The sequence below is a fragment of the Agelaius tricolor genome, unplaced genomic scaffold (assembly GCF_023055355.1).
Source record: "Agelaius tricolor isolate 1412-34295 unplaced genomic scaffold, bAgeTri1.0.p SCAF_2, whole genome shotgun sequence".
Lineage (NCBI taxonomy): Eukaryota > Metazoa > Chordata > Aves > Passeriformes > Icteridae > Agelaius > Agelaius tricolor.
Genome location: NW_027269262.1, coordinates 12,667,717 through 12,692,257, shown reverse-complemented (window position 1 = coordinate 12,692,257; position 24,541 = coordinate 12,667,717). Strand labels below are relative to the sequence as shown.

The 24,541-nt window shown below is 43.0% G+C and overlaps 1 protein-coding gene and 1 long non-coding RNA gene across 2 annotated transcripts in view; both read left to right on the top strand.

The window, feature by feature from the left end:
- Positions 1-11,905: 11,905 nt before the first annotated feature.
- Positions 11,906-24,541, top strand: part of GMDS (GDP-mannose 4,6-dehydratase) — a 409,468-nt gene continuing 396,832 nt past the window's right edge. Inside the window, exon 1 of the mRNA XM_071452998.1 lies at positions 11,906-12,334. Coding sequence (XP_071309099.1) covers positions 12,215-12,334 — 120 coding nt within the window. The 5' untranslated portion in view covers positions 11,906-12,214. The remainder of the gene's footprint in view (positions 12,335-24,541) is intronic.
- LOC139602828 (uncharacterized) lies at positions 12,375-19,604 on the top strand. Its single transcript, XR_011683489.1, has 3 exons — positions 12,375-14,300; positions 18,735-18,930; positions 19,440-19,604. It is a non-coding gene; the product is annotated as an uncharacterized lncRNA (long non-coding RNA).

Genomic DNA, 24,541 nt, shown 5'->3' with positions numbered 1-24,541 from the left:
AACAGCCACTGGAGAGCAGTCTACAAGCTACAGTTAAGCATACTGATCATACTTTAGCTATATACCGATGAGATTTTACCTTGCTGTGTTCCCATTTCCCACATTTATGTATTTTCTCCTGGTCTGGCCAGCTATTGTTTTCTAGTTTCCTTCCCCACAGTGTGGTTAGACTAAAATAGCCTGCAGAACTTCTGGAGGAAATATTTTACAGCTCTATCCAGTAAAACCTTGATACAAAGCCATTTAGCTTAGTGAATGTCTTTCCATTGACTGGAGTAGTTTGTGTCCAACCTTCTGGTTCACAGTCTCGATGTTTAAATGACTGTACTGATGCAAAGGTTGATGAAATTAGGTGGTTATTTATTACTTTTTGTTCAGCCTGCCAAACAGTGTTTTGGTTACTGTAGTTTTTGTTGATTACTCCTCTGATGAACTTGAGAGAGAATCTGATCCAAAGCTCATGGAGCTCAGGAAGTGATGAATCTGGACCACTGTGTTTGCTGCTGCAAGTGTGATACAGAGTTCCAGGCCTGCAATTCTTTCCCTAAGCATGTACAGCCACCAGAACCCAAAGAACAAGCCTGGCTGCTCCAGCTGTGTTGAGGATTGAGACACTTGGAGAAGGAGCCTAAAAGAAGACACCTTGCTGTCTTATAATGAAGAAGATGATAAACATAACCTCATTATTTACAGCCAATAATTTGATTCCTATTTTTTAAATGAGATCTTCATTTCCCTGGGTGAAGGTTGCACCTGCTAGAAATTTGCTGAAAGAAAAACATGGTAAAAATGCGGGTGTGAAATCCTGTTTGGCAAAATGGAGATCACCAAAAAATCTAAATAGTCTTTTCTGTGTAGATCCTGTCCTTTACATTGTTATAGTGTGCATTGCTGGCCATCTCATCCTAGTCAATGGGAAGTTTGGTTGGATATCATGATAAGGACTTTGCTGGACAAGTAATGCAGGCTAGCGCATAAAGTCCAACCACTTAGAAACACAGTAACAATTTAGTTAAAAGTTTCAGGAGTTTCCTACAGGCTTTGTCAGACCTCTGTGGTTTCTGTTTGAAATTACAGCAGATTTTTTCCAGTGGAGCATAGCAGCTGAATGTGTGCCCCATGTACAGAGTGGGAGGTTTCTCACATTCCCACCTTGCAGTCAAAAAGTTTTCTGGCAGCAAGAAGTGCTAATTTAACAAATTTCTTTCCAGTGCCATTTTGCCAGCAGGCAACCAGAAACATCCCTAGGTGTTCAAAGCAGAGGTGGGAATGGAAAAAAGCAAGATTTATCCAAAGAAGTTTGAGGCCACTCCTGAGGCTCTGTCCTGGGAGGCCCCACCCAATTCTGCAGAGAGCCAATACCAAAGCTGATACATGTTTGCATTTAAATAAATGCTAGTTCAGTTGCCACCAGGGAGAATAAAGCCCCTTTATAATTTTGGATGAAGTCCCTGAATGTGTGACAGAGAAGCTCCATCTTGTTAATCAGTTTTCTCCTGTATATCTCTTCCTTTTCCTTCTTTCTGTCCCACAGTTCTTGTTTTCCCAAAGCCATAACAGTGCTCATCCTGAAGTGGTTACAGGAACTTTCTTGAGGTCTGCTGAAATACCTTTCCTTTTTTGACTCAGTGAGTTTAATAGCTTGGTTTGAAGGGAAAGCATGCCTGCAAAAGCACACCCTTCCACCCAAGCCATAGGGATTCCTGAACAATTGGTCTTTGCCTGGCCAGAAGAGACAGCTCTTCAGAAACACCCTGGAAGGAAAAGGAACAGGCTGGATGATGAACAGGGTGGTATTCAAAGATTAACCACCAGAATTAAGCAGATGCTTCTATTAACCATCTGGCTCAGCCCCACCAATGGCTAATTTGATCCAGAAGGCAGAGACACTACCTCATAGTCCCTAACACATGAGTCAGTGAAAGCATCTGACAAAGATGATCAAGTAATTATAGTCTCCAAAATGGTCAGATTTGTTAGTAAAGCCCGAGGTGGGACACAGTTGATGCTGTCACTTCCTCATACACATGGGCCAATTGTGTCACCAGGGCTATAGTCAAACACTTTAGTATGATGGCTCGAGTCCTGCCAAACAAATCTTTCCTCAGTTAACCAAGAAAACTTTTTTGTTCCAATAATCATGTAAAACACAAATACAATACTGAATATTTTGGGCCATATTCTATGGGGGTCCTTTGCTTCTAGAGTCTGGTGGTCCTTTGCTGCTGGGCAAAGGGGCTGCAGCAATAAAATGTGGTGACCACCTCAATTACACTCAGGGAGGTTATGGGTGTAGCACTGGATTCTACAACACAGAAAATGTTTTGGAAAGAGTGTTGTCATTAGCAGATCTGGTCTCTTGAGCCTAGAGAAGCCAGAAATTAGGGTATCAGAAACGTCACTGCTAATCTGCCCTATAAAAAAAATCAAACCAGACCAAAGCAAAATAAAACAAAACAAATCAAAACAAAACATAAAACAAGCAAACCACCAAACCAAACCAAACAACATACCCTCATTTCTTATGGCAACAGCCTTGAGATTATGAGCTGGTTAAAACTAGCCACTGAAGTTGAAAATATATTTTGGGGTTTTTTTTCCCCTTGAACTGTGGCTTATCAGTAGTCTCTTTCTTTCATCAGTGCCTGGCTATCCTTTAAAATGCGATATGGATCTGTCATTCTGAGTGGTGGGGAATTTACTTTCTTTGGTGCTGGGGCAAATGTTTTGGCCTGTATTGTAAAGGCACTGCCCTACCCAGCCTTTTGGTAGCTGTCCCTGAGGCCAGCTCAGATCTGGTGCCCTTTCTTGGAACCTTGGAACTGTGCTGGGGAAGGAAATGGGTAAGAAAAAGCTGAGGAAGGAGGGGTCTGGTCCCCTTGGCTTGGGAGATCTGTTCAAGCCAAGGCACTCACCCATGATCCCTGTGCCTGGCCATGTGCCTCACTGATTTGGACACCGGCTCTGGCTTGCAGACTGGATATTCTGACTTGTCCTTGGCTTTGCCTCATTGCTACAGACCTGCCTGGTGAACTAGACTTGACTAACCCTGATTACTATCACGGGACTTGCTCTGCTCATTGTTTCTGGGTGCTGTAGTAGTGCATCCCTCATTGGTGAAATTGTTGCCCGGCCAGCCTGGCTATAGCCCTCTCCTCCCAGCCTCACCCGTGCTGCTCCCTCAAACTGGGGTTGTCACAAGTGTTTGTTCAGCTATCAAATTTATGGCTGAAAGAACAGCATGATGTCAAGCAACAGGGAAGTGATGACCTGTGTGAGACAAGAGTAATCTATGGGACTCAGTCTCCCACTCTCTGGTTGCAGCTCTGCTACCTGTGTAAGCCTGAAGAGTCCACACAGAGCAGGAGAGCACAATAAACCTCTGGCTGCTGTAGGATTAGCTAGTGCTATTTATGAGAGCCTGCCTGGCACTTGAGGATTTGTGGAAATTCACTGGGATTCTTTGATATTGACCCTGTGGAGGTCAAGATCCCACTCCTATCAAAATACTGTAAGGCTGAAGGCATCCTTGAAGCATCAAGTAGAATGTCACTTGTCCAGGCCAAGGGCAACTGTTGCAGGTCATTCTTGATAAATATTCATCTAGTCTGTTATCAGGGAGCTAAATTGTGGAGCTGACACAAGCTGCCTATGCAATCTCTTCCAGTGCTGTAAATTCTTTACCTTAAAATTCTACTATGTTTTGCCCTATCCATAAAGAGGACAGAAAAAAGATTACTCCCTAAATTTTGTAGCACCTTCTTATGCATTTGAAGACTGTCTTGGCCCTTCCTTCCTTCCTGAACAGTATCATTCACTCCTATGCTAAAAGACCCCACTTTTTTTCCCAAACTTTGCTTCCAAATTTTTTAGACTTTGGTGATTTTTATGGCTGTCCTCCAGCTTCTGAACATCCTGCAACAAACACAGTGACCCTATTTGAGACCCTAACATTTAACCATGCATCATTATTACTTCACCTACTTATAGATTACACCCGTATCTGTACTGTTTTCTCATTTCAGTAACAATACGCTTTTGTTGGTTCCATTAAAAATTTTTGTACTTATTTATACATCACAGTTCCTTATCCTGTTCCTTTTTTAAACTGATTAGTTCTGCAACCTCCTCACCAAAATGCACTCTTTTGAATTAGTCCCTGTTGAATTAATATGATTTTTCCCACAGACCATTTTATTGGAGATAATTTTTTATTTCTAATCTAACTTATTTACATTCCCACTCAGCCTCACAGAAATCCCCCTATTCCATCTTCTAGACTTCTAAAGAAAACACCACCTTGCATAGATCCATTCCTTTGCTATGGATCTTAACTGTCAGTCACATTTCAGCAAAAATACATTAAATAATCTGTCTTTAAAGTCATTTGCTAATAATTACTATTCCATTGAGTAGTTCGTTAACTCTGTTTTTTCCTATTATTAATGCACTGACAGAAGGATTTCACAAGCAATAGTTGCCAGGACTATCATCTCGCTGGCCTATCTGGTGTTGGTCTTGTGTGCTGTTGAAAATAATCTTTAGTACTCTGATTCAGTTTCTACTTCCTATATAATTTCCTCCCATGTTAGGGATCAAAGGGATATAACCAAGTTGGTCACTTACTCTGCTTCCTGACCATTGCCTGCACCTGGAAAGTTTGCAGTTGCACCTTTAATATAATTTCTTTCATGGTATATGATTTCTTTTCTAAATTCCCTTTTTTTCCTTAGATCAGCCTTCCAGGAAATGTTACCTAACGACTCTCTGGATAACTGAAATCTGTCCTCCTGAAATCCTGTTGACTTTTACTATAGTGTTGCCTCTTTTTAGTACCAAAGAAATATGAATTCTGTCATTTCCCCATCACTGGCACCCACGTTCCTCTTTGACCAGCTCCAGCGCGTTCTGTTTGTTGGTTCAGAGCCAGCACAGTTTGTGACAAACCAAAAGAAGGGCTACCAAGGTCTGACTCTGTCAGCACCTAGCAAACAGTTAATGCGTTCTAATGGGGTAATAAAGAAGTAATTTTGTGTATAATTCTTCTGGGTTTGGTCACAACTAATCACAGAACAATTCGTCCCAGGCACTCAAGGCTGTGAGACAGCTTTTACCCACTTGAAATACACGTGATAAAACAACAGCATTAATTCTTACCTTACACTTAGCCACAAATAAAATGCTAAAGGATACATAAAAAGTGTGAATAGCATATATCTAGCCAAATACATGTGCTGTTACAAAACAACACAGTTCCAGAAAAGCAGAGTCCTCTCTGGTCCGTATCTTGTATCTCTTAGGTTCTACTCGTGTGTTCTATGAGTGGAGAGACAATTTGGAAAAGCAACCACAGGTATTTTGACCCACCTTCCAAAAAAATAATCCAGACTACAGGACAGTTATTTCTTTTCATTTTCCTGCTAAAAATTTTTATAACTCACTTCTTTCCTTGCTCTCTGCTATAGCCCTGAGTTCAGTGACAAGGAACAGATGCTGACTTACCACCCCATTTCAGTTAATTCATTGAATAGCTAACATTTGCTTAATGGGAACTCTCTTAACAGACACCATACCACTCTTTGAGTGCATTGTTTTTTTCCCAAGGTGGTCTTTTTTATTGTGTGAGAAATAGGGGTTGTGGTTTTCTTTTCTGATTAGAAGTCTTTTGGACAAGATTTATGTAAGGATTTGGGTGTATATTAGACTATATTTAGGGAAGGCCAAGAAAAGAAAGAACTTGTCTAAGAAAGAAGAGAATTCTTGTAGTGTATTCTAATGTCTTTCCAGAGCAGCAGTCCCTGATGTCCTCATTCACATTAGTGAGTGGACTAAAGAATTTCAATGGGAGTACAAAGTCTGCATTGTTGAAACTTACTCCCCATAAAGAAAACGTCTGTAATAAAAAGATGAATCTTGGCACACATCATTGCATTGGATGGAGATACATGGGTTTGTCTGTGTATGTATATGAGTTGTGGCATTTGGGAAAAACTTGGCCTTCCAGTAGTGGCTCTTGTCTCTTTCTTTGGGCAGACTTTCAAGGCTTATCATATAACTTGTAGTTCCTTCTCTGATACCCTCGTCAGGAAAAGGAAACAAACTCCAACAAATAAGATTTTAATCAGTCACATTTTTATATTGATGTTTCTCATTCTCATCAGGCCCAGTGATTTCTGGTGGTTTTTCAAACCTATCAATTAAATGTTGACAGCATTCATTCTGTATGGTGTATTTTCATATCACTGCTATCCTGCTGGAAGCACTGCATGTGAAGACCATCATAGGGAGTTGGATATTTGGGATTCAGCTTCTCTCTTTGTAAGCTTCTCTAAAATATGCAAATTGCTTGTCAAGTCTAGAAAAATTATGCTTTTATACTTTTATAGTTTTCTGAACTTAAATCACTAGACTTCTCAAAGGGCTGCCAACCCTTAAAGGTCTCATGACTCCTAGTACATACTGAAATAATCATGTTGGGCAAAAGTGTTTCTAATCAGTCATGCACAGAGAATTCTCCTTTTCCTTCCAGTTACAAACCTGTTTCTTCTCTCAGGTGTTTTAACTCCAGTGGCTTCAGTCCAGTTAGCATCAGTTCACAAAGCTGCAAGGGACAATTGCATATGCTAACACATCACTGGGCCTGATGCTTTTTGTATTCATGACTCTTTACTCTCTGCTGGGAATGAAAAGGGACATTTATTTGGTGTTTCTTACAGAAACAATGTCCATAATTAGGTACCTCCAGTGCTGGCTGAGATACAAAGGAACATTTGTTAATTATTTCCGTGTGCTTGAGGAACACATTGCACCAAGGGCTGACTTGCTTGGGGACCACAAGCAGGGAGGTACTAGACTGTCACTGCCATGCTCCTTTTAAACAAAACAGTATTTCTTTTAGAGTCAGGGCTTGGCTTGGATCCCTGGCTGCTCTACCCGAGCCCCAAAGGTATCTGCAGCCCTGGCTGCCCCTGCCTGCCAACAGGTTCCTCCACCCCTGCTCATGGCCCAGAATCCGATATCATCAGTTTCTGCCCAGAAATGCTGCAGAAGGGCCAAGGTCCAGCTAACCACAGCCCTGCCCATGTGCCTGAGGCTACCAAACCTAGCCCACCATGCTGCCTAAAGCTCTGCCAGCATCCCCATTTCTTCACACCCATGCTTTTCTTGCACCATGCACAGGAGGAACTGAAACTCACATGCCTGGTCATGGTGCTATTCCAGATTTGAGTCTCCCAGGCACAAACTTTTAGGATAGATATAAACAATGGCACCAAGCTCAGCCTGGACCCTGCTCTTCCATCTGTTTTACTGCAGGGTACCACAATTTCTCAGTAGTGTTGGAGATTGATGTGAGAGAGCAACATGGCACTGGCACTGCCTCTGCCTTTGAAACACCAGGCTGTGCAGAGTGCTGTAAAAGTCACATCATGACAGCACCAACAGGAATTGGGTCTCTGCCTTTCAAAGGATGAATCTTTGCCAAGAATTTAGCAAGTCTGACCACTTACCCACCCCTTCAAAAGTAAGCAGGCAAGCCTTTGTGAAGAGAAAAAGGAGGCTGTTAGTACTTTGTGGGCTGGGCACAGGCCACAAATGCCGAACACAAAGAGCTCCAGCTGGGAGTCAGTACCGCCAGGAATTTTCCCCCTCTGTACTGCAGAGTTGAAGCACTGATGACTCAACTTCATTTTCCACTGAGAAGGTCCTCTTGGAAAGAAATTGGAATTGGAATTGGAATCTTGGAATTCTTGGAAAGAAATTCAGCCTGTTGGGAAGAAGTGCAAGATTTGTCAGGCACAAAAGAACCACCTGAGAAGCAAGGTGGCTCCCAACTGCTGCTTATCGCCAGGCCCTGGCCTTGAGGCTCACTTTCCAGAACCATCCTTGAACCCTAATATTTCTGCTCCACCTGCGAAGTCACCATGTCAGAGCACTGAAGCTGTGGATCACTCCACATGCCCTCAAATCTTAAAGATAACTGTTAGAAAAACAATTCTGAGACTCTTCCTCCATTCATTCTCTTGTCTCTGCCCACTCTTCACTTTTCCTTATTTCCTCATGAGATCTGGTGATCTCTCCTCTCACCCCAGCATCTACACTTTCACATTGTGATGGGTCTCCCCTGGACTCACCCTTCCCTCCTTTTACACATGTTTTCCACAGCTGCCTAGCTCTGTGGAGTCCCTGAATACAACTATTTGCTGCATTACTTTAAAACAACAAAGCAGAAAAAGACCTTATCCTGGGCCTCCCTTGCTTGCCTGCCTGTATAACCCAAAAGCTCCTCAGAAAGGACAGTGCACTTGGATGAGCGACCCATCCTCCACTGGCTCCTTTTCTGCACTTCCCAACCAGTCTTGGTGGGGCTGTGAACAATCCCTAGATGCCACCATGGACTTCACAGCTGGATATAGGATCTAAAGCATTTGGTAGCTGCAGATAAGCAAAGTAAAATGTTTTGGAGTCAGCCTTCTTCTGTGATCCATGGACACTGATTTAATGGAGTTCACAGCACCATAGTGCACAAGTTGCTTAAACTATTGGGTGAGGATCATTCAGAAGAACCCCAGAAAAAACAAAAACAGTCAGTTTTCCCCTTTGTTGCACTGATTGATGCAGAGAAAGAGGGCTCCACTCAGTCCAATGACAACTTCTAACTCCTGTTCAAAATAGGATGCAGTGATATCGTGTCAACTTTTACCACAGCTCTGGCATGAATGATGCTATTATTTTAATCAAATTGATGCTATTATTATAATAAAATTAGGGATACCTTTGTCCTACAGTGAATAAAGACAGCATTTTAAAGCAGCTATTTCTACTTCTGAAGTAAGGCTACTTATTTCCTGCAAGAACTTGAACTGATTCACAAGACATCTTAAACCACACATAGTTACCTTTCCAAATTTCAAAGGCAATGTGGTCACATCCCCATTTAAACACTGATATCATCAGGACTGCAATATATGTGGTATTGAAGTGCATTAAGATTTCGGTGTATAGATGTTCTCTTCCCTTTTCTCTTTTCCTTAACATTTAAGGTGATATTTTTTGCAATCTAACACACTTCAGTCCTTTTCTCCTGCTACCCCTTTCTTCCTTACTCTCAATGACATTTATTTCCTCTCCAGTTTTCCCTCTCTGCTTCTTCTTTGTTCATTTTACATTATTTCCTAGTTTAGCCAGCTCAATTTCAATTAGTTTTGCTCTCCACCTTTCTTTCCCTGAGATACCTGTTTTTCTCCACCAGTACCAAGTAAATTTCTTTACATCTGTCCTATCTCTTTCCCCCCAGTTCTTGGAGTGGCAGCTTTAAAGGTAATGCTGCACATGCTGTTCTTTGTGTCTCCTGAGACTTTTTCAGACCATTTACTCACTGGGCATAAAACCTTTACTGGACACCCATGCTCACACAAGCATCTCCTCTTCCAGGGATCCAAGGGGGCTGGAGGTGCAGATGTGCATCAGTCTGCTGTCTCCTCTTTAGATGGGGCCTTGCCAGTTTTAGGAGCCAGAGCTGGGTCCACACGGCTGTGTGAGAAGGTGATTACAGGGTGGGCAGACAAAGCTCTAAATAAGGTAGCACATGCCATGGTGCAGGTGCTGGAGGCAGCAAGGAGACATCAGTGCAGCCTAGCACTCAGAGTGAATATTAATCCTGGAGTCCCTGGGGGCTGCTGGTCCAGTTTTCAGCTGCAGTCTGACATAAATTGCTGTCAACACCAGAGCAACTTAGGTAAAATCTAGTACCTGGGCCACAATTGAGCCTTCAGTCTCTTCTGTAAATGTACTTTGGAAGACTTTGGTGACAGAACAGTCTTTGTGCATTAAAACCTGGAATGTGCCTGTGCATGCCAGGGGCAGATCTAGCAGGATTATGGTAGCTGGTTAACTGTGTCTGTAACTACTACTGCCAGACTTATAAATGGGACAGAAATTTAAACAAGTTAAAGGGGGCTTTTTTGGCTTTTTTTTCCTTTTTTTTTTTTCTTTTTAGCTTCAGTCAGCTGGAACCTGAACTGGGCTGCACCCTGTCTGGTTTCACTTGCCTGTTTCTAGTATTACTATTGACCAAAAATACAAGTATGAACCCTGGTAAAGTGTTCTCAGCAAAGCGTTGCTGGGATGCTCCCCTTACAGAAGTGACACAGATTGCAGACTCTTCTGTTCTGAATCACTCAGGAGTGCAGCAGGAAGGAGAACTACTGCTCTAACAGAGGAAGAGCAGGAGGTGCCTGTCACCTGAGAGTAAAACCAAAGCTAAAGGTCCTTGGTCAACTGATGCAACTTGATTTATCAGGCAATTTATGAAATGTGTGAACCAGCTTCCCCCCTCAGTGTTTTTGGGAAAAATAGTCAAGGAAAATGCCATATGTGAAAAACAGTGCTTGTGGAATACTGGATAACTGGGGTAGGAAAAATGCTGTTTGGAGAAAGTAACTTAAAAAAGGCTCTTAACTGCACACGTGGGCCCCAGGGATGGAGGCTCCTATATCACATCTTCAGGACTTACACTGTCAGCTTGACTCACCAGTTTTTTGAGCAGAACAAGAAAAAAGGTAAGCCAATGAATGGACTGCCAAAGAAAGCCAGAAATGACAAGCTTCTCTGGCCACATAAAGGACAATTTTTAAGGCTGTAGCTCACACACTTTTCTATGCAGCTCAGACCTAACAGGAGAGTGAATGATGTATGTAAATAAGTAAAGAAAGGAAACTTGCTCCTAACTCCCTCTAATCTCAAATCCTAGGTTTCCAAATAAAGGCTTGTGCCTTATTTCTGGTATACAGAATCCTGAAACTCTCAGAATTTGATAACCTTTTATTTTCCTGTGTCATTTTAAAACTGAGAGGGTGGAGCTCATGTGTGGTGCCCCTCCTCTCTGAATCCGAGACTGTACATCCATAAAATCCCACTTAGTGGGAAGAAGTCATTTTGCACAAGTAGTAGCCAATGTTACCAACTTGATAAAAATGCATGTGCTTGTTGAGAAGAGGCTTCAGAAACAGGAGGCAGAAATGGTACAGCTGGGATGACATCCTGGAACTATGTAACCATGACATAATACAAATTCACCATGGCATCACAAACCGTGAGGCCGCAAGAAGGGAATTTAAACCGAGAAAGTGGGGAGCGGCATGCAAGAAAGTATTCACAATTTGAGAGTACAGTTCCATTTGAAGGGCATTATGCTCCTAGACTCGGGGGGGGGTTTTGTTTGTTTGTTTTGTTTTTTTGTTGTTGTTTTGTTTTTTGCTTTTTTTAAAATGTACTATGGGTTTTCAATGACATTGAAAATTTTTGGTCATGTAGCACAATAATAGAAAAATTAGCAGTACGATGGTCATCTGCATACGCAGAAGCCTCATCATCCAAGCATGCATTGAGGGAATGGATGAGAAATCCTTCATGGAATAGCAGCAAACCTCGGGCATGCACCTTCTTCCTTATACATACAGCGACCTGCTGCCTGGATAAAAGCCGTGCTGGTCCAGTGCCTCATCAGAAGAAGAAACACTTGCTGTAAATCCCTTTTTCCAGACGCCTTTGGTCCGTTCATAACCGAGCGTTTCCAGAGTGGGAAGGCTGGGCACCTCCAGCGCGGCCCCCGCGGCGGTGCCTCGGTGACTCCTCCGCGCCGCGGGGGGCGCTGTGATCCCGGCCCCGCTGCCTCACTCAGCACCGCCGGCGCATCCTCCGGCCCGACACGCGGTCAGGAAGTCGGGCAGCCTCGCTCCCCCTCCTCTTCTTCCTCCTCCTCCTCTTCTTCCTCCATCTCCTTCTCCTCCTCCTCCTCCGGCCACGCCCCTCCGCGCCCGCTCTCAGCCAATCACCGCGCCAGCTTTCGGCCCCGGCACATCTCCCGCCCCTTTCGGGGAGCGCCGGGGCTCCTGATTGGCTGCGGGCTCGGGCCGCGCGGCGGGAGCGGTGCCGAGCACGGGGCGCGCTCCCGGGCCGTGCGGCGGGAGCGCGCCTGCGGGGGGCTGCACCTGCGGCCGCCGCGGGCGGGGCGGGAGCGCGGGCGGGAGCGCGGGCGGTGGGGCGGGAGCGCGGAAATGCCGCGGCGGCGGCGGCCGGGGCAGCGCAGGTAACCCCGGGTGCCGGCAGGCATCCTCCCCTCTGTGCCCGCCCCCAGCGCCGGGAGCCTCGCCCCGGCGGCCGCGCCTCCGCCCCGGGATACCTCCGCACCTGAGACGCGCCCGCCGCCGGGAGGATGGCACAGCCCGCGGCAGAGGAGGCGTGTGGCTGCACCGCCGCCGCCGCCGCACCGGGAGACGACGGCGAGGAGATGAACGGCAGGAAGGTGGCTCTGATCACCGGCATCACCGGGCAGGTAACGGCGGGGCTCCCCTCCTTCGCGTGCCCTCCCGGAGGGCGGCGGAGGGAGAGGGAGAGGGGATGGGAAGGAGCCGCCCCGAGGCGCCCGCAGGCGGCCGTGACCGGGGCCAGGCGTTGGGAGAGGGGCGGCGGAGGGCTCGGCGTGGGTCTGCCCGGCGCCTTCGCTCCCGGGCCCCGGGGCACGTCCCCGCGGGTGCCTTCCCAGCCCGGTGCCCGCTGCCCTTCCCCGCTGGCGCCGCCAGTTCCGCGCCGGGCTGGAGCTCCCTCTGACAGCCCCCGGCTGGGTCAGAGGCGGACAGACCGCCTCGTGGGTAGGGCTTGTCTGCCCCGGGGGTCTGCAGTGTTCTTCTGCTGGTGTGAGCGAGATGGTGTGCAATGCCTTTTTTTGTCTCGTGTCTGGACCGTCTTATAGTAGTTTGTACCAGGAATTCCTGAGAAATCAGCTAAACGTGTGCAGGGATGAGGTGTGAAGCCAGCATCGCTGAAAAAGGAGCAGCATCTAGGAAAGACAGTACAAGGAGCCAGTGTTGGGACTCTTCATCCTGAGGTCTGCAGTGGGGAAGGTACCAGTGCAGGTGTGAGGCAGCCAGCGTTGGTTGCGACCTGATCAGGCTTGTCACTCAGGAGGGGTGCTTGTCACTTGCCACTGTGACACACTGGGCAGCCATGCATGTACAGTCAGTACCTGCTTTATCCTGAAACCTCAGTGGAAGACAAAAGTGTTTCCCCAGGTCACCTGTTTTGTATTTGTGTACGTTCATTGCAGTCTCCAATTTTTTTGGCTATATTACTCATAGGGATAATGATGCTCTCAGCGTCCTGGTGCTTTGAGCAGAAGGTGCAGGAGAAAGATGGCATGGGAAAAGAAAGATCTCAAAGAGAAAGAAATCACAATCTCTCTTGGAGCAACTGCTGCATGATGAAAAAAGATGTGATGGTGGTGAGTTTTAACCTGGTGAGGTGTGCAGGAGGGTTGATGTGTGCAGTTTGTGGCTTGTGCTGCTGCACTTCCAGTAGGCAGCTGGGATAGTTGTTGGACTGTTTGTGCACACAGAGATCTGCATTGCTCTGTCTTTGCTGGCAAGTGGGTGCTAAATGAAAAGTTGTCCTGGACATGCTTGCTCATATTTTAGGAACATCTTATTTGCAATGTAGATACCTCGCACTACCTGGGAAAATTTGCTCTCCTTTCACATTGCTTATCTCCAGGAACATGCTGGTACTGAATGACTTCTGCTTGGAGGGTGTATCTCCTGTGATTGGTATAACTTGTTCAGTAAGTAATGTATAGTAGCCATTAAGGCTCATTTTAGAATCCCAGTGGAACAGCATTTTTTCTTTATGGCTTGCATTTAGTTAGTGACAGCTTCATACATGGAAGAACTTCTTCCCCTTCAACTGTGACTTGTCCTGGTATGTTTGCAGATCCACTGTGAGGTGCTGGTGTGGATTGTTGAGAAGTCCATGAGCACTGTGAAAAAGTACATGTCAAAACAAACATGTTGCTCTTTTACTCTGAGACAGTCAGTGCTGTCTCTCTTTTTATTTTATAGTGGAAGAACCAGTGGGTTCTTTGTGAGGGAGTAAATACAGAGACTAGCTTTTCATCTGCTGTCTGAGGGAGCCTGCACTGTGCTTTGAACATTCACCTGCTGCTTGTGTTTTGCCTCATTATGCCTGGTCCTGTGTGTTCTTGCCACACTTTTTGGTCACGCTCTTCTCATGGGTTAGCAGCTGTCTGCTAATAGCAGGCTGGGGAGAACCGTCCAAGGGGCTGTCTGACAAGGAGATGTAACTATGTCTGAGAAGAGGAAAAACTACTGATCTCTATGTACTAACACTTCTGCTTGATGTTTATTTCTAGCAAGAGCACAGTCAGAGCTTTCCCAAGGACTCCTTTGGTGCTGTGTGAAAAGTCTTCCAGGTTGTTGCCAGAAGTACGTTTCCCTTCATCAAAGATAGTAAGTTAGAGGCCTGTAGCTACAACACCATGGTTCTTTCAGTGCTGTGTTCTGTATGTTACTTTGTTTCCAAAGCAGATCCTCCTTCTTAGCTTAACTTTTGACAGGCATATTATTTATCATTGCAACATGTGGAGAACCAGAGCTAGGAAAGGCCTTTTTTGGGGCCGTGTAGTTCTCCATAATTCTGAGATCTGCTGCCAGGATTCCTGGTCCATCTATTTTCTTAGATGAGTTTTAAAGAACATCACCATACTTTGAAGAGGCTCACCCAGAAACAGGAGACTTGGATTTTGTTTCCTGTGTGAGAAAGGGAGACTTGCATCTGAAGAAAGAGTGCAATGTGTTTTTAAACTTAGTTACCATGCGTAAAATGTACAAATATGATGAAGTTGAAGCTAGAGCTCAGGCTTTTTCTCTCCCAGGCAATTATTTTATCAACTGTGCTAAAGATTATTGGCCTGTTTCAAATTCTTCCTTTAACTGGTGCTCTTTCAAGGTGGGAGATAAAGGCTTGGATCTCTTCAGACTGAAGGTGGTATAGAACAGAATTGGATGGTAAACTCCTCTTATTTAAACTATGCCCTTTCTGCAACAGCAAAAAGCAAGCTGCCATAGTTGTATTGTATAAGGAACCTGCTTTTGTTTGTGTGTGGTCACTGTCTGAGAGTGTTTGCTGAAGTAATGCCCTGTAGGGCCTGGCACATAAGGATGGGTGAAAGATAATTATTGAGCTGGATGTGGACCATGACAGTTCTGGGCAATTGTGGAGTAGGGTTTTTGTTGTTAGAGTACTCTTGGGCCAGGTGAGGTGCTGCTTGAACTGTAACAGCCCTTCCTGAGTTGGGATGATGCCACAGCAAGTGTGCTCGATCATAGTGCTGGAATCAGATAACTCATTATTTTTCAGAACTTCTGTGTAGACAGGAACATGAGGATTGTTCACCTTTTCCACTAACAAAAGTTGGGGTTTTCTCTCTAGAATGGAGAAAGAGTTGAGCAGAGATAGTTATACTTTGATAATGGAGCAACTGACTGATGATGCAGCTTTTAACTGAAACATAACACAGAGATATGGCACAACTGAAACTTCTGATGAAGGGACTTTTAATGGGGTTCATGAGACTTTACAGCATGCCAGAGAAAGATGGGCTGTCTGCACAAGTTCTTCTGTTTAGTAAGAGTCTGGAGGCACATGCATTTGCCAGCTTAACTTCACCTGTTAATGAAATCAGTTCTAGTGACTTGCTTTTCTTCTAGATAGAAGACATTTAGAGAACAGGTATCTGCAAGGGTGAATGTGTTACTGATAAGAAGGTGAGTTTGACCTCTGGCCACATAAAAGGAGTTTGCTGCATGCATGGTGAAGCCACAAAGGAGAGCAAATTTCATAATTCTATGATCAGGACTTAAATGACATTCTGGCTCCAAGGGCTGAACCTTAGTTTCTATTAAATCAAAGCAGATGTATCAACCTCTACAAATTCTGCATTTGCCCTTCGAGTTATGGTGAAATCAGTATCGTTCCAGCACTTGCATTGCTGATAAGAGACTCTAAGCACGTAGGCAGTGGTGTTATATACTCCTTTTGCAGTATTGAGATTTCTTTTATCTTTCTCACACCACAGCAGTGGAACGAACCACATTTCACTGTTTTGCTAAAATAACTTCCAGAGTGAGGCAGTTGCTGTGGTTAGATGGATGAAACATTTCTGAAGTGTCATGTAGGTATTGGTCTGCTGGTAGACTACTTATGACTAATGCTTAGCACTTTTTTCTTTGTTTAAAGAGAAGTATTTTATATTAAACAGGCCTCTTGTATGTGTTTAAGTGAAAATGCTTAAAAAAAAATCTCAAACAGCTTGAATATCACTAAGAGTGTTTTCAGAATGCAAAATAAATGTACTGGACTTTTCAAACCTTGGTAACTTGAAGAATTACTCTGTAAAAATGGAAGTTTTGAATCAAATACTAGTATTACTAACAGTGTAATTACTAACAGTTCTGCAAACATGGCATGTTGCTTATACCAGGAAGCTACTAAAGCAGTACACTTTTAAAGTGTTGTTTTCTAGACCTCGTGACTAAATATCTGTTAAATTGCACTTAAGTATCTATTCAGAATGTCTGATTGCACTGCAATCAGTCTGATTGTCTTTCTCATACTGATACTTTTAGGAGCATTCAGATATTTGACTCCTTGGAAAAGTACCAAGAAATAATCTCTCTGAGCCTAACTATGTGGCTATATGTTGATGTTTCTACTTTTCCCATTTGGGCCCTGGATTTTGAGCAGTAAATAATATCTATCTGCATCTGGTGCTTTCCTAGGAGAGGCAGCAAGGTAGACCACGATGGGTGAGCAGGCACTTCAGAGCTCAGTTTAGTATGAAGCGATGCATTAGAGCTCAGTGTCAGTACATGCCCTGAGGCTATTGCAAACGGAGCATGGAGGGAGCAGTTGTGTCTCTGCCTTGTGAGAGTTCTTACAGCAGCAATACTAGCTCCAGCCTCTGCTCCTTTGCCTGCAGTTCTGTCAAATACAGCTTCCATTTGGCAAAACTTAAGGCAGCAACCTCAGAACTTTCACCCAAGCCTGAAGGGAGCTTAAAGAGTTGGGTCTGACTCTGTCTTTTGTATTGAAAGTTCAGTTGCTTACAGCCTTTGCTATTCCTCTAACACACCAAACCCTTATACAGGTGTACTGCAAGTTTCATGCCACAGTTACAGTTCACAGTTGAAGAAAGGTTAACTGTATCAAGAGGGGGGGAAAAAGATACTGAGAAAGCAAGATTTGCTGTTGTAAATTGAGATCAAGTTGTAGGGTTTTTTAAAAATTTGGCTGTTGAGGTGAAACTGAACAAGACAGGCTCAGTGGGGCAAAGTACAGTAATAACAGAACATGAGTCATTGCTTAGTATTAAGAAAACCCTAAAATGAGTAGCTGGTAGAGGGTCATGGTCATAGCCTATAAAACTCTTTGATACTCTGTGGCTAAAATAAAATAAATGTTACTTGGAGAAGAGTTGCAGAGGAAACAGTTAAACAATGTTTATGAAAGCTTCTTTCAGTATAGTGATCAAACTGTGAGGTGGGAATCTGTGTCACTGGAGAACGTGTGTATACTTGAAAAACACAGGTAGAGAAACATTATAGGCTGCTGTAGCAGAGACAGGATGTTGGTTTGCCAGAAGGATAAAATCGGAGGGATTGGTTTTTCGCATTGAAATAGGAGGATAATCTTTGCTGAAACTGGCTAAAGGTAAATATTAGCATTGCTGCCATTTCATTAAGACAAATAGTCTTAGTTTCTGAGTAAAGCTAAATATTAGTATTGCTGCCTGTTCATTTAAACAAATATTGTCTTGTTTGAAGCCAAGGAGTCTATTTCAGTTTCTGTCTCTAAGTAGCCAAGAGTTGTCTTGAGCGAGGATTTCAGGTGCATTGAACATCCTTATCATAGTCTGAGGATGCAGAGATGTAGGAGCACTGAATTTGGCCACAAACCTGAATGCAAGAAACTTCTTTTAAACGTGGGAGGGTATGTGTTTTTGGGGTGGCTTTTATTGGATTGGTTTGTTTTAAATGATGAGGATGTCAAGCACAGAAGAAATTGACTATAGAAGTTGAGTGTCTGTCCCTGGAGGAACCCAAACCAAACTGGACATGGCCCTAAGCAACTTACACTTGTTGACCCTGTCTTCAGCAGGGATGTTGAACTGCACAGAAGTCCCTTTCAATATAAGGTTGTGTGATATTATGACCACTCCACAGGATTGGAAGTCGAACCACCTGCAGTTTGTGACAAGATGGCATAAGGGGCTTGTTGAAAATAATTTGCAGCAAATAAATAGTGGCTCTGACATGAAACTAAGCTTTCCTAAAATATAATTCCAGGTACTTTCCCTTTACAGGATATAGATGAGGAGTGCTGCTGTTGATTGTCACCCAAAACTCTTGAGGAAAAGGCATTTTACTGAGTAAAGTAGTATAACAAATACTGAAATTGAATACTAGAATATTTTCTGAAAACAGAGACATTATTTATACAAAGATGCCTGACTTTTGATTGCCTTGACTCCCTTTTGGAAGGAGGAGGGCTGCTAGATAGACTAATTCAACTTCTGCAGTAATAGCCATCTATAAATACATGGTTCAATGTTTTACTCTTTCATATGGTTTATACTCTACACCAGTATGTGCAGGGCTTTTGTCTTTTTCTAGGACTGGGAGTGCAGGACCTTGGTTGCTCTCTGTGCCTGCCTGGGGTAGCCCATCTGTATTCCATTGCCTTTCAGAATAATGCGGTTAGTGATGGCATTTGAACATAGGTTACCTAGGAGATATTCACAATAAAAAGTGTAACTGATACGGGATTAGTTCATGTGTGCCTTGATGGATTAACTTCCTTTTTTTCTTTCCACCTTTGCACAGCTTTGCTCAGTGTTTGTGACTGCCAGTGAAGTCTGTTCTTTAGTTGTATACTGGAGAGGGAAGTTCTGGTAGCCTGGCTCAGCTAGCAGCCTTTCAATTCGAGGACCAGTGCAGGCAGTCTGATTCCTTGTGTTTGAACATGATGTAATGCAGGATGTGGATTGAAAAATGTTGAGAACAAGAAGTGAATCATAAGGTACTGTATGCTGTGGTGGGTACCTGCTGTGAACATAGGTAAAATAAAGAGAGTGTTCCAGGAAAAAGAAAATGCTGAAGTTCATGTTAATTGTGCTGAGGTGTGAAACAGATCTACACATGGTAACCAAATAGGGTTTGGGAAGATGACTTCCTCCAGGCAACATTTCTCATGACATCTGATGCTGTGGTTAGGGGGCTATTTGACACTACTGCCTGGACTGACAGTCCAGGAGAACAGATTACCCCATTGCCAGCAGCATGCAGCTTCTTTAATCTTTAACTGTTTGGGAATTTTTAAATTTAATTAAGACTGGTGACTGCTGGCATAGACAGAACCTGTAGTTCTTTATTTCCTAAAGTTTTAAAGAGCTAAAGCCTCCTCTTCCCATGTACCTACAGCAAATCCAATATGAATAGAGAACTCTTGTAAAAATCTTTTCTATGTGACTTGATCTTCTACCACTAAATTTTGGTCTTTTTTTTTTCCCCTCTGATTATCTCTTTCAGATCCTTTTGTCTGTTGAGCTTTCTGCACAAGGGAGTCGGTTTCTTAGAAAATAGATAGCTATGCAGAAGGGCAAGGAGAAATGGAGTACTTGAACCTGCTGATGGCCTGTGTGAGAAACACATCAAAAGCTACCACTGTGATCCCTATAAATAATAAATAAAAGGTTGAATAAACAGCTTTTCAGTGCAGTTGTGATACTGGTGTTCATCCTAGTGGTGCTTCCTGTTGCTCAAGACAAGACACCTTGTCTTAGAGGAGTACCAAGGCTGGGTTTCCTTGCACTTGCCTCTGCTTTCATTCAGTCTGGGAGGCAGGAAGTAGTTTCTTTCTCTTGGCAATTCCTAGCAACCTTATCCCAACTTCTTCAGACTTCTGGGTCTGGAGTAGAGTCCTGATTAAGTGTCTGTTCTTACAAGCTTGTCAGCCCAGTTTCTCCTACACTGCTGTGGCACAGCTCAGGCTTATTTTGGAAAGCGCGGCTTCCTTGAAGCTCTGGGTGGATGACGGCACAAGAGCAAGGTGGCAGTGTGGTTGATGTCCAGCTTCCTCTTTCACAGGTGTATGTTCTCTCTTGCTCTAAATTTCTTCTTGCTACTTTGGGTGCTTTTTAGCCAAGTGAGCAAAATAAAAAGATTTTCTTTTTAATATTTTTGTCACCTCCTGCCTCTTTCATATGAATCCACTGATTATTTTTTCAGACCCTCAGCTAAGGAATTCCTTTGGGTTGTATGTCTGTGATCTGGAGGATGCAGTTATGTCCAAATCTTTCATTTAAGCAAAACCATAGAAGGTGAGGTAAAAGAGTGGAATTCTCTCAAGTTTCCTGTTTCTATTACTGGAAGCCCTTATGGCTTGTTCCTTTTGAGTGTGTTCACAGGCTTTACAACCTAAATCCACAATGAAGCTTTTGTAAAGCCTGCCAAACAAATTGATCTGAACTGGCTTATCTTTTGTCACCTGTGCTTTTCACATGTGTTAAGTAACTGAACTTCCTCATATGCAACTTGAATGTTGTAACAATTTTAGTCAAGAATACACACAAATCAGTATAACCGAGGCAGGCTCCCTTCTTCAGGAGTATTTCTTGTTAGAGTCTCATTATTTTCTTTTTTTTTTAATGGGAAATATAAATTCTTCCTTGTAACTCAGTGTTATTTGACAGTAAGCAAAGTAAGTGTAAAAACAAATCCATTGACTTTGATATGGTTGCAGTTAGTTCAGTGGTAAGTGCCATGGAAGGCATTAGATACTGTGTACCCTGAGCCAACTCCAGTTTGATGAATAATGGTACATTGGCATTGTGCAGTCAAACTTACCTGTGATATTGTCAGCTACTTCATTGTAATGCTCAGCTAAGCACACTGGTCCAACAGGTATGTCAGCTGCAAAGAGGTGCTTGACTTGGATGTGGAATGCCATAGATCTTGGCATTTTGCAAGGGGTATCCAAGTAGATAAACCAGCTTGTGCTGCTTTTGCCAAGCTTGAACACCTTTGAAATAACAGGAAAAATTATGCTTGTTCTAGAAAAATCTGGCTAACCACTAAGTATAGCAAGATGTAGTCAAATTTTAGGAAACGTTTCTGCAGGGCTTTGCTTCAGCTGTCATTTGACCAATTTACTGCTGCTTAGAAATTCTTCTCAAAGGAGAATTCCTACAGCCTGTGTGGTGAATTCTAATGCAGAAGGAAAAAATGATACCATGTTAAGTGTCTAGGTGAGTGCTTTTGCTGTAATTAGAAGATGCCTGGTTTCTGCTGCATATCTGACACGTGCACAGCTATTAAAGAGGTGTCTCTTGGCTTTTGATTATGCCTCAGGTAAATGGTAACTGTTCCTGTGTATCCAGAGGCAGTCTGAGGTAGCATGTCACCATGCAGAGGAAGCCTTAAACCACCCAACCCCCGGTTTAGAAAACAGACAGTTTTTTTATTTGTATCCTAGGATGTCTAGGATAGTACCTTGTGCCAGAAGTACCTTGAAGACATTTACCACTTTATGAATGGAGATAAGCCCTTCCCAAGGTGTATAGATTGGTATATATGTCTTGCAGAAAATAAAACACAAAGTCAAGAAAATACTTCTAACTGCTCCTTTACATTTTTTAAATTTTTTTTTCCTTTTTTCCCTGAGTTTTATGTTTCTAGTTTGATATGCGGCAATCCCTTCTGACTGTTACTCTGAGTCTTACTGTAAACTTCTGCTGGTGCTATTCTGGAACTGGGTAGCAATATCTGACTGTTTAGGTTGCTATTTGTCAAATTACAGGCATGCTGTCAGGAGTGTGGTTATTTTGTTTATTTTTTTTCCCTGGCATTTGCTGGTCCATGAAGAATCTCTTCAGATGCATTAGCAATGGGTGGCTTTATCAGTGATGCTGGTGATGACCCATAGATTCCTCTTAATTGATATTTCTCTGTTGAAAGGATAAGAAACAGACACCATGTCTTTGGCTGCTGATTGTCGTCCCTGCTTTTTTTAGCACTGATATCCTCTCTAAGAGCATAAACATTACTGTGGAGCACGTTTGGTTTTGAAAGCTGAAATTTCTGGGTATACTGTCTGGATTTCATACAACTAAATAATTGTGGTTTTGATGTCAGTGTAATTCTTTCCATGATTACACAGTAATAGTCTGTCAATGTATTCCTGCCAAAACTTAGCATGCTGTTTGCCTCTGAAGTGAAATACTATTAAAATACTACAAGATAAACAGTAGGAAAGGGATACAGAACTCTTCAAGCCTGCATGCAAAATACTGTGCTCTTACATCTTTTAGGTATCTCTTTGAGGTCTCTGCTCCATGGGAATGCTTAAAAAGGTACAGCTGAGAAGCTTCTTTGTGGTGCTGATTTGACTGTTACTGATCAAGCATTGCTCTGCTGAAGCCCAAGCCTGGGCTTTGTGAGCAGACCTTCACAGCCTCTGGGCTAAAAAGTGGCTTTGTTCCCTTCAGCGTTTGAAATGATACTGGAAGCTGTTCCAGAATCTCGCTGGTCTTTGAAAGGGCAGTGAGGACTCTGTGGTTGTAGATCTGCAGGCTCAGTAAAATATGTAAGTTTATTTTTGAAGGCAAAATAAAGTTGGAGAATTATTCTGATATGTGAAGGCAAGGAAGTTACAAAGACTAAGAGTTAAACTTTGCTTTATGCCCTTACTAGTCCATATTGGGAAAACAGTCATACTTGCAGCTGATCTGAGACTAAAAAGTTGTAACTGTGTGGTTTTGCTTCATGTGTTTAATTTCTTGTGGTCACCTGATATACATTAAATGTTTCTATGTTCTTATTGCAGCACTTTGTAGTTGAATATATAGTGTAATTGTTTAAGTCCTTTTTCTGCATTTTTCAGTGAGAAGAGAATTTTTTACTAATTTGAGAGGTTTTCATTATTCAAGAATAAAATAAGAATCTTAGGACTGACTGTGTCTCTAAAATTACACTTGCTGTATTTTCTTTGGTAGGTATTGTCATTATGTTTTCACACTCTATTTATGCTGGATCACTATTTAATAATGTATAGAAGCCATCTTTGTAGAAATGCATTGTTATGCTGCTGTTTTTGATTTGTGAAGTCTGGCTAGAATTTCAAATAATTTCATTGCCTGTAGCTTTACTTGTTTAAACATTAGAAGAGATCAGATTATTCTTAAAATTGAAGAGTAGCTCCAATGGGAAAATACTGATTGCTAATTTCTTTTAGAGTGCAATTCAGCTTTGTCACATGCAAACTCTTGGTTTTCATCATATTCAAGGACCTCACATCTGTCTTCTGTCTTGATCAGTTAAAGACAGGTGCCGCACAGACTTGGCAAATTGAAAGCAAATTCAAAACTACAGAAATTCCCTAATGATGCCATGGTTTTCATTTTGATAAATTGGGAGAACTGCAAAATGATGGTTTAAGTTATTTTTAGAAGACATGAAGGTGTGTAAAGCAGGAAATAAGAGTGTGCACATGACTTTGAAGTACATTAACTGATGTGGAAGCTGTGTAACAAGTACCAAGCTGTGTAACCATCACCACAGGTGGACAAAGAGTTTACTCAATACTGGTTATGTAGGCTGAGTTTCTCAGAATTACTTGGTGTGACTTCAAAATGTGACAGTGAACTTCCACTAATTAGTTGAATCCAATTCATTTTCTTTATACAAGCAGTTGTTGCTGGTGATGGATTTTTGTCATCTTAGCTGGGAACCTTCTTGCTTAACTGTTTCAACACCTGAGCAGTTTTCTAGGCAGCTGTTTCAGTGAGTGAGAGCCCAGGCTTTTTTAAGCAAATGCAGGTGCCTATTTAGGCTTATAGCCCATACAATTCACAGCACCTGGCTTCCCTGTCTGCTCTGCTGAGTGTGAAAGGTGCTTAGGGTGGCTGCCTGATGGAACTTAGACTTTTATTGTCCTGAGTAGCACCTCGTTTTGCAATGAGGAAGCATTTATTTTATACAAAGCACTTCACAGGATAAACAAAGATGATAGAATTTGGTTACTGGAATTGTGTCTTCTAGTAAAAAAAGCATATTGTGCAGTAAATGTATTTATATGCAACTGAAGAGATGGATCTGAGTGCTTTTACAAGATACTGTAAGGTTGCTGCTTTGGAGTTAATCTGAAGAGGAACAGTGCTTCCAAATCCCTGCTTGCCTCCTGAGCATCAACTGCATAGCCTCTCTGTTTCTGATTCTCTTTGTGTTTTGAGGGATTGACCAGTGTGTTTCATTTTTCACTTTGCCTGATCTCAGTAATGTCTTATGATGCTTTCATGTGTGTACTGTGACTTTGATGTTAAACCAAGTTTCCAGGCAGAAATTGAGTGGTTTTGCTTCCAAACAGTTTTGGAGGGTTGGTTATTGGTTCATGGAGACTGTGGTACTTGGCTGTCTAAGTGACTGTCCATCTTCCCCTTGTAAAACCTCCCTGTGTTTACTCACAAATGTTGGCAGCTGCTGTATTGTCTCTGTGTGTTGAAGGGCAGGATAGGGCCAGTTCATAGCCCTGGATGGTAAGAAAATGGAAATTGTGATCAAAAGCCAATTAGGTGTGATTCTTTTGAGGGAAGTAAAAGCCCACATTCCTAGTGAGGGTCTGTGATCTTGTGAGC